General features: G+C 42.2%; 1 protein-coding gene across 1 annotated transcript in view; it reads right to left on the bottom strand.

The window, feature by feature from the left end:
- DLGAP2 (DLG associated protein 2) overlaps window positions 1-14,901 on the bottom strand; it is a 1,782,978-nt gene that overhangs the window by 445,434 nt on the left and 1,322,643 nt on the right. The window contains exon 5 of the mRNA XM_078647907.1: window positions 8,779-8,998. Coding sequence (XP_078504033.1) covers window positions 8,779-8,998 — 220 coding nt within the window. The remainder of the gene's footprint in view (window positions 1-8,778; window positions 8,999-14,901) is intronic.

Below are 14,901 nucleotides of genomic sequence, written 5' to 3'. Positions count from 1 at the left end.
CACTTTCTGTAGTGGACAATGGGTTAATGACTCTGTCCTCCAGAATTTTTTCATTGGACAGCATTGTGTCTTCAGCAATCGATATATTATCGCAAGACTTACTGTTATTACAACATGGGCAGTCACAATTGCGTTCTATTGTACAGCTTGGCTGGACGTTACAAAATCTGCGTTCTGGCTATGTGCCTTGGCGTTTAATCAACACAACGTCACTATTCCAAATCTTTAACCTTACTGATAGACAAATCGGTATGGCGCAGAAGGGTGCTGATTATACAATCTTGAGCATTGAAAAACTAGAAAGATTACCGTTGACAATGTCAGAACGACCTGTCAGTGAATGGATAATCCACGGAATCATAAATATTCCAATCTCAACCTTCAGGTTTCAATACTGCCAAAAATATATACAGGCTGGCATGTACGAGAAATTGGGAAAGGGGTACCTTAAAACAACTTGGAACCTGCCCTATTCACATGCATGTGTCAGTAACAAAGGACAGAAAGTGTTTCTTAGTGGCAACAATTGTGCTATGTCACTAAGCGGCACGCTTCTGTGTAACGGTATTAGTTTGCACGGAGCCTGTGAAGGGAATTCATACAACCTTTCATGTCACCAGCAAGGCGCACCTGCAACTGAAATAGAACCATTCTTTCAAAGACTCTATAATGGGAGTTACATTCTTATTGTAGACCGCAGATGTTGTAGTCTTATGCCCGGGACTCCTTATCTCGTCACTACGACGGCGAAGGTCAAGTGCTGTGGACGTTCTTTGTTCCCCAGCTCCTTTCCAGACAGGGAGGCAAGGGCATGGCCCGGTCTGAAAATTACTTCTATTCGAATAGACACTTTAAGCAGAATGAAAACAGTGCTTCTTCAGACGCCTACAAGGCTCACGTCATCTAAAGAAACGTATGATCTACAAGTCGCAAGGACGACTGCAGAGATACATACATTATTATCAACCAATTCCCCCGTACATTTCGCGGAAATCCTGAGCGAAATCTTAAATATTTCTGATACCACAGGAGTCTCAAAGGTATTTAAGACAGTATTTTCGATGGCATTAACACCATTCAAAGCCATACTGGGTATTTTTCCAGATTTCGTCCATTCGATTTTTGGCGGACTTCCCCTGATCCTGGGACTAATTGCAGGAATCCTATTCCTAGTCCTTATTTTTCGTTATGGCAACCCATGTCACAGACCAAACTCTGACGACAATGGAAGATACGATCCTAGCCATTGGATACCGGGACCGGATATCAAAAATCCTGGGACTCTCCCGGCTTAGAGACCTAAACATGACTTGGTTTCTATCATTTCGACCAATGTGGCAAAGGTGTGTTTTACCTGTACTAAGGTGTCTGCTATGCGGAGAAGAATGCGTGTTAGACACCTGTCTGACGCTACAATCGGATGCGCCGGTGGATGCAGATACACTGTTGGTTCCTACCAAGGTTCACGCTTTGTGCTGCCCTCAAAGGCTGCCAATTCTGATGACGGCATTCCTGGAATCTTCACCACTGCGATTGAAGAGTAGTGAAGTACGAGATGAAAGCAGCATCGAACAGGTACGACCTTCTGTCAGCAATGCAAATCAGAATGTCAATGGAGACAATCATGCGCACGAATGCATGGTTACCCCTATTTCCGACTTAGAGGAACTTTCCCATGAAGCTGTTGACAGTTTTTTCGAAAGCCTGAATGATATGATGTTCTCTCCGGAACAGAAATAGAGACTTTTGAGTAAACTCGCACACGGCGTTCCCTGAATTCGGCCTTCAACTTTAAAAATAAAGTCACATGAACAATTACAATCCAGTTCACGGACAGCAACTTTTTTCAGCAAACCCCTAAAATATTTTTCTATATATTTTTTCCCGGGACACTGATCTTCTGCTTAAAGTAAGAAACTATTCCTAGAGAACTAAGATTTCTATTTTTTTAGATACTTTATAGACTTTATATAGACTTTAGCTGCCCGCTGGTATGTTCACAATATATTTTATGTGATGAAATGGTTTCGACTTTTTTTCTGTATAGCCATATTAAGAGCCATTTCATGTGTATTTCTCATATACCAATAAGCAATAATGCATAACAATGCGTGTTTACTTTTGCATTTAATTCATAGCTTAAGTGCATACAATATATATGACTGCAATTTTTCAGTATATTTGAAAATTTCGAAATGCATTTATGTATTTTGGGGTGGTAAGGTATACACTATACTCTATAGTATGTTGTACTATGTTATACTATGCATAGATTAGTAGATATGACCATAGTTAGCGTGGAGTGGGTGTCGTGTATTTCTATAGGTTCTGAATCGATCCCCCTATTCCTGACCCTATCCTGGTTAAACTTACTAGCTAGTTAACTAACAGTCAGCCCATGAGGCAAGAAATCCCCCATGATGCAGATACCGTTATCTGACGCAGTCACACTACGGCACAGGAACGTGTTATCTGATTAGGTCATAACGCTTGAGATCTAATTAGACAAGCGACATTCCTCCAGCCCCTGATAAGGCATACGACGTTCTCATAACAAATCAAACCTATGACAACCTGGATAATCCGTGCGGCCATTGTTTTGATTTCACAGAGAACTTTAGTAAAGAATGTGCTAACGAGCAAGTCGTATGACATCTTTATTGACGTACCTATGTCCATCCTTACGTCAATCCCAGCACCTTTAAGGTATAAATATTGCCGACCTTGCCCTATGCAAAACACACGCGTGGTGACAAGACGGAGCAGCCATACTTGCCGAAGCCGAGAGCAGAAGCAGACCCCGCAGGCAGCAGCCCCGCCTTCCTGACGCGCTGAGAGACGCGCTGCTATCTCAAGCCGAGAGACCCAGCACCGGCGCTTCCGGGTAGCCCTCGCAGGCAGCCTGGAATATCGAGAGCAGAGAAAGAGATACCATTCCTCATTCATCCTAAATTCCAGGTACAGAACTGAATAACCCCTCCTAGAGAATTCTTTAGTTATTCACTTGGCAAAAACAAACTTAACTTAAACTGTAACTTTCTATTCCCGCCCACGCATTAGACTTAGGTCAGGTACACGGGGTAGGCGTATTTAGAAACACCAGTTGAGTACGTTTAGTCAAATGTATATGTGTATGTAAATATATTTTAATTATTTTAAACATCATATGGCTCAGAAACCATATCAATGTTTTTACAGTATTATTTTATACTATTGCTTCTAATGTATGCACTTTACTTAACTATAAGTATCGCAATAATATCGATCCATTTCTCTTGTACGAGAAAAGAGACTGATCAATAAATAACATCTTTTATTGAACACGCCCGTCTCTTCCTTTTCTCTACATTCTGATGAGACTAAGAATGCACGTACTGACTGAGTAAAATAATTGCCTTGTGCTCACACGACTCTTGAGATTGACTCTTGATTAGGGGAGAGCAAAGTTGTCATGTTCTATGGTTGTCAGAAACTAAATCCCTTCTTGTCTAATCAGGGAAGTTAATCCTTCCTTGAACATTCGAGAAAGTTTCTAGCGAACTCTGAGCTTAGCTGGCAAACCCAAAAATTAAGTCTAGTATCGACAGTAGTAGACCTAGTTAACGTCTGGCCTAGGCCTTTACTGCTGTAGGTACTATTCCAATGCGCAGAGCCTATTGGGAAAATAGGAGCTACACTACAAACCGAGCTCCAGTCAAGAAGATTGGGTCCCAAATAATCGATCTGACAATCGACCCTATACGAACCAGAAGACAGACCTATTTAGATAGACAGTGGGATAGTGAGGACGAGACAGGTGAAGAAGAAGCTACTCAGATCATCGAAATCCACGTTAAATCTGATTCTGAGGAGGACCAGATAGGGGGAGAGCAGGTAATTGACACTCCTCCAAGAACTCCTGCGTCAGAGGAGGGACAGATAGAAACTAGCTCGGAAGTTCAAGCGGAAGGAAATCAAGAGCTCGGAGAGCTTGAACAGGAACAGATAGGATTAGACAATTGTGTTCAGGAAGAAGAGATTGAAACAGATCAAAGCCAAAATCAGCATACACCTGAACAAGGCCAGTTTAGGGACCAGGCAGAAGAAACAGATGAAAGACCTGGACCTAGTCAGTTAGGGAACAATACAGAGGAAAAACTTGATCCCAATGTGCCACAACTGAACTAAAACAAAAGGGCGTTTGACGAAGGCCAAGACACAGTGCCAGTTAAAAGAATCAGAAAAGGTGACTCAGTACCTAGATTTGTGAAAAGACTGAGATTGCGTCTAAAGACGGTAAACGAGGACCCTGAACAGATAAATGAGGTCTCGAGTCAAACTGACCCAGTAGTGACAAAACCAAAGAGAAGAAGTGCTGCATCAAGAAGCTGAATACCAAGTACCCGAGTCCTGAGTGGACTTATTTTGTGGTGGAGGAATTTGAGAATCTGGAGATAAGTGACGAAAGTGATGAATGTGATGAAGAATTGATTGCTGAACAGACCAGCGAAGAAGCAAACCCAACCTGAAAAGTTACTCGAGTAAGCAAGCTGTGCAGAGTTACTAAGAGGGGTTGAAGCTTCTTATGAGCCAAAATGTCTGATTCTTCTGAGAATGGGAGACCGAGACTAGGTTGTTTTAAAACATGCTGTCAAGTATGTTTATGTAGTGTAGCAATAGCATTGATACTTTGGATAGGACTAACAATAACTATTCCTTCTATGATGAGTAAAAACCCGAGTCTTTACCCAAATAATAACCTACCTGATGACACTGTAGCAAATCACACAATAGAAGTACACCACAAAGAGTAGACGTACTAGACAAACCATTTAGCCTGAAGCAGACACAGTTAGATTTAGAAGCACCAGATGAGGAAGGATTATACTTTAACAAAATCAAGAACAAAACTCATTTAAATGTTTTCGCGAACCTGTTAGTACATTATGTAGAAGCTATGGAAATAGATGGCTGTTACGTTTGCATGAAGCTATCCACTTCAGTAGCTGAAGGTGTGACATATCACCACTTGCCTTTAACCTATGGAATTTCCTGTAGTATACTAACTAGCTTATTTTATAGAAGAGGACCTTTGCAGTATTATTACTCAAACCTTGACGTGACATTTTCAGAACTTCCTGTTCGAAGAAACCTGAACCCTGTACATACAACTAGAGACGTAGCAAAATACATGAGTGATTATTTTCTAACAGTAGGTAAGATAGACATAGATGACGCACATAAAAATAACTTGACATGTTCATTACATAAAAAAGAAAAAGAATTTCTGAATATGGTAGAGAAAAGAAGAGAACGTTTCCAAAAGAAAGCCAAAGACAAGAACCAGAAAATTCCCAAATGGGCAGAGAGTGTAGGGAGCACCTCAAATGGTGGAGCTAACGCTGCGATATTAATGGACTTCGAAAAGAAAGGGAAACTTTGTCTTAAAAGAGAGAAAACTAGTTATTATAACAATATTTTCATTGGTTCCAGTGAATGCGAACACAATTACAAGGTAATTGGAGGTTGGGGTTTCAAAGATGGGTCAGAGCCTGTGTTTCCTGGAATTTATTTTATATGTGGAAATAAGGCTTATTTCAAAGTGCCCGACCATTGGTACGGGAGTTGTTTTTTTGGTATTGTCTTTCCAAAGATATACCATGTGGGGAAAATCACTGGAAGCACTGAAAAGACTAATGAATTAGCGTGTACTAAAAGAGAAAGTGCTGGTGAAATAGTAGGAGATATTTTTTGTGCACTGATACCTACAGTGGGAGTGGTTCTGAATACACACAGAATTTGCAAATTGTCAACAGTAGTGGATCGGTTATCTACTGACACTGCTGGAGGTTTCCTGATGGTCAACACCGAATTAGTTGCGGTAAGATCAATGGTTTTACAGAATAGACTTGCTCTTGATACACTATTGGCAAAAGAGGGCGGAGTCTGCAGAATGTTGAAAGCGCAACATTGTTGCACTTACATACCTGACAAAAGTGTGGAAATCAAAGGGTATGTGAGGAACATCACAAACTTGGAAAAAGAACTCAAACCACTTGAGGTTGACAGTGCCTGGAAAAGACTTACTGATGGTCTCTCCGCCGTAGGTCATTGGTTTTCTAACTTAGGTAAAAGTTTAATTAGTAAAGTACTGATGCCAATTGTGGGAATAAGTTTAGTAGTGTTTGTAATCATAATCTGCTGTAAATGTCGAAAGCACCAAAAGAAATATATTGTGAACAAGAGAGGAGTGAAGAGAAATGTGGATGAACTTGAATTAGAGGAAATGAATAATCAGATTTATAAAAGGGTGAACAATTCTCACCCTAATAAAGAAACTAAAGAAAAGCTGAATCGAATGTTTGAAGAGATTGAACTGGAGAAAATGTGAAAAGTTGGCATCTGATTCCATTAATTTGTGATGATATAAAATATCATCAAAGAGGGGATTGATGGAATCAAGGATTCGCACGCACAGCGACTTGCTTGTATCAAGAACCTCAAATAACGTTAATAAAATTAATCAACCTATTTGTCTTACTAATTTGCCCTTATTTTCACATTTGGGGTGTCCCATTGACACTTGCTTATGTGTTTACTAATCCTAATACGCTTGCTGCTAAAGATGGCTGCTGCTACGCGGGAATTTCTTCTGCGCATGCGTCGGTCACACTCACGTGACGTGACGTACTCGCAGTTCTGGTGGGAAATCTTTGCGCCTGCGCACTAGCTCTAAAATGGCCGCTCTGTGTTCTCACATGTCCGATACTTGCCCTGCAGCTTTTGTTATGCTGTTCGTCTTGCACTAATCTTAATGCTATAGTTAAAATAAAGTAAGGGGAGTCATATAGGGATTCCTGGTATACAGTGTACTCATTTATTTCTGTGTTCTAAATTTTCTTCCTTTATGTTTCATGTGGCAAATCTTTTGGGCCTGGGAGGTGCTTATTACTCCATCTTAGAAGTCCCTACTGCGCATGTCACCCTGGCAGAGGGAAGAAAACCTTGTACCAGTGGAACCCAGCCAGCTGGCAGCCACAGCCAAGATGCTCCTGGGAACCGACCTGTAACCCATCAAGACGAAGCTGAACTGTACTGCATTTGTAACAATTGTATATTAAATTGTATTCGCCATTGTTAGGAGAGAAGCATATGTCATGGGAACCCCAAAATCAATAGGCGGTCCCAAAAGATGTAAATTAGGGATTGAGAAAGTCAAATCCTGGTTGGTGTGTTGACCTGTCCTACCTGTGGACCAATCGAAATTGGGGATTCTTACACTTGCAACATTTGGGGGGTGGTACACTGACACGAAAACAGTATAACTAGCCTAGGTTTAGCTAGAGAATTTGTCCGACTTGTCCGAATAGCTGACCTGTCACTGACCCAACGCACTCAATAGCTGATCCTGAAACAGAGATGCTGCGGAGCACTCTGTCCGACTGTCTCACAGACCCATTGGGGGTTTTGAGAACCTTAAGTGCTGGCGGAGCACTTTGCTGGGGAATTCGATAACCCAATCGGGGTTTTGACTGATAGCCGCAGAGAGGGTGTAGCGCAGGCGTTGCAACTGAACTGCGGGTGCTGGTCTTACCTTGGTGGTCCTGTCCTGATCCTAATCTGGTTGCCCTGTCCTGGGGTTCCATTCTGCACCTGTTGGCCTACTGGCGACCGTATTTCCTTGGGGTTTTCTCCTGTCCTTAACTGACCTGTGGCCAGGGTTGGTCTCCACACCGTTCTAGGTAAATATAAATCTGAGGGAACCTATTTTGCATTCTTTATTCTCTTTTGCTTTAATAAAGACGTTCTTGCATATTGATCTTTTCTTACCTTACTTTTGCTGACAAATGATAAAGTCCTACATTATAGTTACTATACTAGCATGTTCCAATTTTTCCCATCCTATTAGTATATTCCTACATACAGTTCATGAAATATAGATGTTCCTTTCTTTACCCATTCCTTTAGTGGATTTATTTTTGGTACGTCTGAAGTATATAGCATGTTCCACTTTTTACCTTCCCTATAGCCACATCGATATTCAAAATTCATATAGTTTGTGGAATTCTCAACTGTGATTTCATAGTATGTTCCTTTTCTCCCGTCCTTTAGACATCATACTGAGACTAAGCTCTAAAATCCTTGTTAGTATGTTCCCTGTCTTTACCTTCCCTTTAGGGTCCTAAATGGTTGGTCTTATTTACTTCCTATATGGATATGTGCTCTTTATAATCTTAGTTATTGACAGTTTGCTTGCTGTGAACCTTATGCTTTCTGCATCTGATGAAAACTAGATAAAGGTTTTTACAACTTCCTGAGTCTGTGGTTATTTTATGAGTGCAAATAGAGTAAATAGTATTTGTATTTTGGTGTCTGCCTTCCTGTTACAGCTAGCTCTCTGATCCATTGTGGTCATAAGGTACCCGTAACGTGGATTGGTAAGTCGGGTACATTGGTAACAAATAGGAAGGAACTGGGTTACTGGTAGTAGAGTGTAATGTTACCTGATTAATAAAAATGGTGAATTGAATTTATGGGCCCAAATGTGCATATGGTAAAAATTATAGTCGGGTGACCTGCGCGCTCTATCACTAGGCCTAGGGTCCTATGTTGTTATATGGCCAGGAATTCTTCTGGTACTCGCAATGCTCTTATCATATATTGCTGTGGGTATTTTATCCCAAATCACCGTCACATGCAGAGTCAACAGATGCATCTATAAAGTACCTATGGTGCCTTCTCAAGGTATTCATGTAGACAGTTGGAAGATAGCTTGTGTCAGGTATAGCTCAAGGTTACCTGTGGTTGACCTGATGGTTGAGGTGACATTGGAAGATGTCATTGCAGGGATACAGTCGTCGTCTTGAGAGTACCCAGCCTGAATAGCCCTCAGGTAACTGTGACTTCTTGTACGGAAGCATCCGGGGAGATCCAGGGCATCCATTGCCTGAGATTCCACTTCACTGAAGACCGATTCACACACAGATTCGTACTGCCCATTGATCTCCGCTTCACTCATCTGTAATAAAAAAATACAGGTTATCCACAGTGTCATCCTCAAAAGCAGTTGTCGTCTGTTAATCACTATTACCTGTATGAAATCCTATTAACACAAAAGTATATGAAAATTATTAAGCATAAAATAGCATATTCTGTTTAAAGGACATCTATGTAAAATTGGACATCCAACAATATTTGTTTTCTTACATAAACTACCTCATTTCGAAGTTGCCATAAAGTGTGAAAAAGTGCACAAACGATATTTGCGATTGTTTTTACCCTTTGTGGGTCATGGAAGCTGATTAGAAATTGTTCACTGAGTTTATGTCCTTGGGTTAACCACTACTTCGGTATGAGACTTGTGGCCACATTTTGAGTGACCACCTTGAACTACTAGTAAAACAATGCAACATGTGTGCAATAAATAACAAACATGTTAACTGTTTGAGCTAGTTTTTCGCTAATGGTGCAAAGCGAGTGCTAAAATCAGAGCATGTCAGAAATAACAGAAGGATGATGTGGTGTCTGGTTTAGCACAATCATGTTAAATAAGGCTTATAACGTGCACCACCACAATTAAATAGGAACTATATTATGCACTTTTTGTAGCTGCATTTAATTTTGGTTCTTGCACCATTTTTGATGCTTACGTTATATGAAATAGAGAACATTATTTTGTTTTACTTGTCAAATGATTTAGATGTTTTTGTAAGTATGGAAATAAAATAATAAAAAAATTATTTTGCTCTATTGTTGCCAAATGTTATGCTTTATGACTCTAACTGAGAATAATATTTCCTGTTTTAGTCTGGTGCACAAATGTGAACAATATGTCCCACTATACATATACTTAGGATTGAAATTCAATGGGGCGTACAGAAATATTTTTGCAATTTGCATGTAAATCATTCGCTGTCACGAATTGCAGACAAATGATAGAACTGTATTGGAGGCGGTGGTAAGGGGGACTGGAACTGTCTCCTAAAACAATAATTCGCGGTGGCAGAACCCCTTGAAAATGAGGTTCCAAATGAAACTTTAATTGTTACACTCTGGCCCTCCACTTTTCCAATTATAGTGTCTTAAGCGCCACTGTGGCGAAGCTCTTTGTTGAGATTCTACTGCTGGTATGCGAGGGTTTCAGTAAAGACTTTAGACAATGTCCTCCAAATGGGCAACCGTCTACATTCCTCCTCATTCTCCTACCTATAGCCCCCCTTCTCAGGAAGGTCTAGTCTTTTCAGGGATTTGGGCTTAAACTGTACTGCTGCTAACAATGTCTGAAACTGTCTTATCAATTATGTCCCGCAGTCCAGTCCACAGAGGAAATCACAAATACCTAAGCTCCCCTATGACCGCGAGGCCATAGCTGCAAAAAGCAATCAGCAAAGAAAAAAAGTGCCATTTCCCATGCAACAGCATAACCAAAACAACTGTATTATGAAATATAGAACACAAACCGGTTTAAGTAAATAGCATCCGAATTCACATGTGTGCAAGCAAAGAACTGTAGAATAATATTTGTGCAGGATAAAAGGTCATGTGACCGTTGCACTGTCAAGCCAAACCTAACAATCCACACGAAGCGGAGCGAGTAGGGCAGGTGCGGAGAAACAGCGACCGCACCCAAGTTGGCGGACAGGCTCGATCTTCCGAATTGAAGGAGGAGAGGGCGGAGGCGCTCAAAATGGCGGGCGGCACTACGCCGGGGACTCCCCTGACTGCTGCGGCCGCTGGAGGTAGGATTGCGTCCTGCGCTACCCCGGCTTGTCGAGACTCTCACCGCAGCAGCTGGCATAATTTCCACTAGTTTCATTTCGGTGGAGACCCACACTGAGGGAATCCTCCCAGCGCCTGCCTGACTCTAAGATGGCGGTCGGCGGCGATTCTCGGATGGCGATCGCCGCTACCACTGGCTCGCCCCAACTTCTCCCCGGCCTCCTGCTAATCCTGCGGCCCTCTCTTGGATTTTTGGCCTGCCTCCCGACCTGCTGCCAGTTTGGGGCCACTGCCAGTGCTGGATTGCCTTGTGGCCCTGCAACACGGGCCAGAACCCCGGACCACTCACCCCTCCCCCCCCCCACATGGCACCAGGGTTCTGAATGTGCCGCTGCTCCCGAGGTCCACACTGCTTGCGGTTGAATGCACACACAACCCACTGGCTGCCGTGCAGCGCCTCACGGCCAACGCGTGACTGCACCAACAGCGTCAACATGGCATTCACCACCTGGCGCACTCTCACCCCCACCGTGACGGCTGACTGCAAGCTCTCCAAGATGGTGACGCGCCTGCGGCTGGCCTCCAGCTTCATCTCCCACCTTCACTCCTGGACTTCTTGACTTTTGCTTTGTCCTGACCGACACTTTGTTGCTGTTTTCGGACAGTTTCTCTGGACTCTAGCCCTCCTCCCATTCCCTCGTCCTCTTACCCTTTTCCCCGTGGATGATCCTCAAATGTTCCCTCCCTTTTCTGCTTCCCCTTCTCTCCATACCCTTCCATCCCTCCCACCCTCCCTTTGTGCTGTGACTGCATCCACACTTATGGAACTCTGCTCTTTGACTTATTGTAATAACTCTAATCAATGGTATTTGCTTTAGACCTTGCACCATATACCATTCCTATGTGACTCTTAGAGTTTTTCCAGTCATATCCCCTCCCTATGTATATAGAGATAACTCTAATCACTAGTGTATGCAGTAGACCTTTGTACTCTCTACCATTCCTATGTGACCATTAGAGTATATCCGGTCTTATCCCTTCCTATGTATATAGAGATAACTCTAAGAACTAGTCTCCTATGTGACTTTTAGAGTATATCCATGTGTATCCCTTCCCTCTGTATATAGAGATAACTCTAATCACTGGAACATGCAGTAGTCCGCTTTGCTCTCTTCCATTCCTATGTGACTTTTAGAGTATATCCAGTCTTACCCCTTCCCTATGTATCTAGAGATAACTCTAATCACTAGTTTATGCAGGAGTCCGCTTTGCTCTCTACCATTCCTATGTGACTCTTAGAGTATATCCATGTGTTTCCCCTCCCTAAGTAGATAGAGATATCACTAGTATATGCCTAGAGTTTTTCCATTTGTATCTCCTCTTTGTGTGACTTTATCTCTTGTACATTTGCAATTTTTTCTGTTTGTACCTTTTTATAACGCATGTAATCCTAAATCCGTATGTTTTCAACTGGTTCTTATGTAAGTCAAAAATTTGCAATTTTGTTTTTCCGAATGTAACCTTCAGTCCTTATGGTTGTAACTGGGTCCTATGTAAAGCGCTCTGACACCTTCGGGTAAAGTTCGCGCTATATAAAATCGCATAAATAAATAATAAATAAAATGCAGGTTAATGACTGCCTTCCTCCGATCTGTGGTCCTGCTAGAGAAATATAACATAAATCCTGTAGTTATCTAAGACACTTTAATAGTATTGCAATGTCATTTGAGTGCCCCTGAAAGTTCAAACTCAGGCAGCTGTATAAACAAAATGATCAAAGATATATGGAGGGCAAGTATTTTGTTTGTGAAAGCCCATAACTTCTTCCCAATCAAAAATTGTTACTGGACTTGGTTCTCTCTGCAGAGTCACCCCTAAACAATTTGCTTGTACCCTCCATATTTTGCTGAAATTAAATCTTGTTGTCTCTAAGACTCTGAGCACTTTACCAATGCTAACCAATGCTAAAAGCTTGTGCTGTCTCCCTTAAACACAGTGGCGGCATACCATATAACCAGGGCCTGTAAATTAAATGCTACTTGTGGGTATGCAACACTTATTGTGCCACCCACTTAGGTAACTCCTTAAAACATATTCCAGGTGTGTCACTGCACCTGAATGCAGTTTTAAATTGTTGATTCGACTTGGCAATGTAACCCTCTTGGGTTGGCATTTTTCTGCCCAAACTATTTGGTGCCTGCAGCCTGTCTTCGGTCACGTGAATGGGTGTAGATGACCATTGTTTATTCCGCCCATTTAGCCACACAATAGAGTGATTTGATGTGCCTGGAAAAGCCATCTACTGGCCAGTTGGGGGGGGTGGGGGAGTGAGGCACAGCCCTCACTTGCAACTAAATAGCTGTGCTCTACCTTCAAACTAAGGACTTGCCACACCTGAATTCTTCATGCATCCAGCTTGCAGCCAGGGTAGGGCAGTCAGAAAACATGAAGCATTTCAAAGGGAATGTTCTGGAAACGTCTCCTAATTCAAAGACAGCACCAGGTGAAATAAAAGAAGGGATCATCTGACCAACTCTTTAGTTAACTTTTTGGACTTGCGGAAGAACTCTCAGTAGACTGCATGCTCTGCTGCTGATGCCTGCTGTGTACCTCACAATACTCCGGTGCTCCACCAGGAAGGACAATTTTGCTGCTTGCCTAGAGCCTGCCTTGAGCCCTCTGAAGCCTGCCCTACTGCTTGAGCCTTGCTTGATCACTTGAACCTGGCACGACCAGCACTCCAAGGGCTATTGTGCTGGCCTCCTGATCACAGCCTTAAGGACATAAAAGCCTCCAACAATCTTGAGCCTGCACTTGGACCCAGCCTGAGTGAGCCCTCACCCCCCAAGTGGTGCCCCTCCAGTCGTGGACCCTTTGTAGTGATGCTAAAGGTGCTCAGATAGCCAACATTTAAATATTTTTCGTTAAAAACTGCTCTGAGAACCAGAAGAAGGCTGGGAGCAACCCAGTCACCTTGACTTTGTGGTAGTTCCAGCTACATTCTTCTCTGCAACAGCTAGTCCTGTTCAGCGGTCCCTTGGTGAAGTGGTATCCAGTCCCTTGGAACTCTCGTAAACTACAGCCTCCTGCCTTATCCGGGTGGAGTTTTTCAACTTCCAAAAAGAGACTAAGTCCAAATGTAGAAATTATCACTGCGACTTTGTCCTGTGTCTTCCTTACAATGAAGCCTCCTCCTCGGATGCCACCTGCAGCCTTGCCCTGCTGAACTTTAACTTCTCAGACCATTTTTCTTCAAAAAGTCTTCTAAGTCTCAAGGTAAGCGCTGACCGGTCCCAATCCACTTCGCGGTCAACTATATTTTTCGACTTTGACCCTGCACTACCAAATGTTTTTGATATTTCAGTCACTCGTTTTGACCTTACACATTAAAAATTCATAACTCTGGTTCCACTGTTTGGATTTTTGTCACTTTGGTGTCAACTACTTTATGGACATTTACTCTATTTTTCAAAACTGGCATGGCCTTTTTATTGTTTTATGGTTTTACTTTATTGCTGCTTGTGTGGTGCATAAATAGTTTAAACATTGCCTTTAAGTTAAGCCTCACTGCTTTTGTGTCAAGGTAGAAGAGGTTTAAGCACAGGTTAATTTAGGCACTTCTCTGACAGAGGCTGAGGCTGTTGCTTGACCAGGGTTAACATCCCAGTCAACCAACAACTAATTTTCATACATAAGTACTCTTGGCTCCCAACATGTAGGTGGAGCTAAATACCCTTTCTGGTCACATAATTATCTGGCTGAAGCTGCAATGTCAAGCTACACCATAAAAAGAAGTAATAAAGAAGGATATCAAAGATTTAAATTAATGTAGAAATATCCATGCTTGTATAACAGGGATCACAGGGGCTTCAGATAATCATTTATAAAATACCACTTCCTGGAGTAAGTCTATAAGGGAACAACTGGGCCGACTTGCTGTGATTTTAGCTTGCATTACCCTCCAGTAGGTCCAGCTGGCAGACAATGCTTGTTGAGTCAGTGTTACATCGAAGTGGTGAACAGGTGATATGACATTGATTCATAGGTAATTGCATTGTGTTCTTAAAATTGTCAAACCTCTGACTCAGAAGGCTAATCATTTAGTGGAAAGGAGTTAGTGTTCAACAAAGGTGATACTCATTAGGAGGTATCAAAGTTAAATGCAGATTGAGTCACCAATTGTTGAACCTGTGGCTCAATGAT

Source organism: Lissotriton helveticus, chromosome 6 (genome assembly GCF_964261635.1).
Source record: "Lissotriton helveticus chromosome 6, aLisHel1.1, whole genome shotgun sequence".
Lineage (NCBI taxonomy): Eukaryota > Metazoa > Chordata > Amphibia > Caudata > Salamandridae > Lissotriton > Lissotriton helveticus.
Note: the sequence above shows the minus strand (reverse complement) of the source record. Positions and strands in the feature narration are given on the sequence as shown.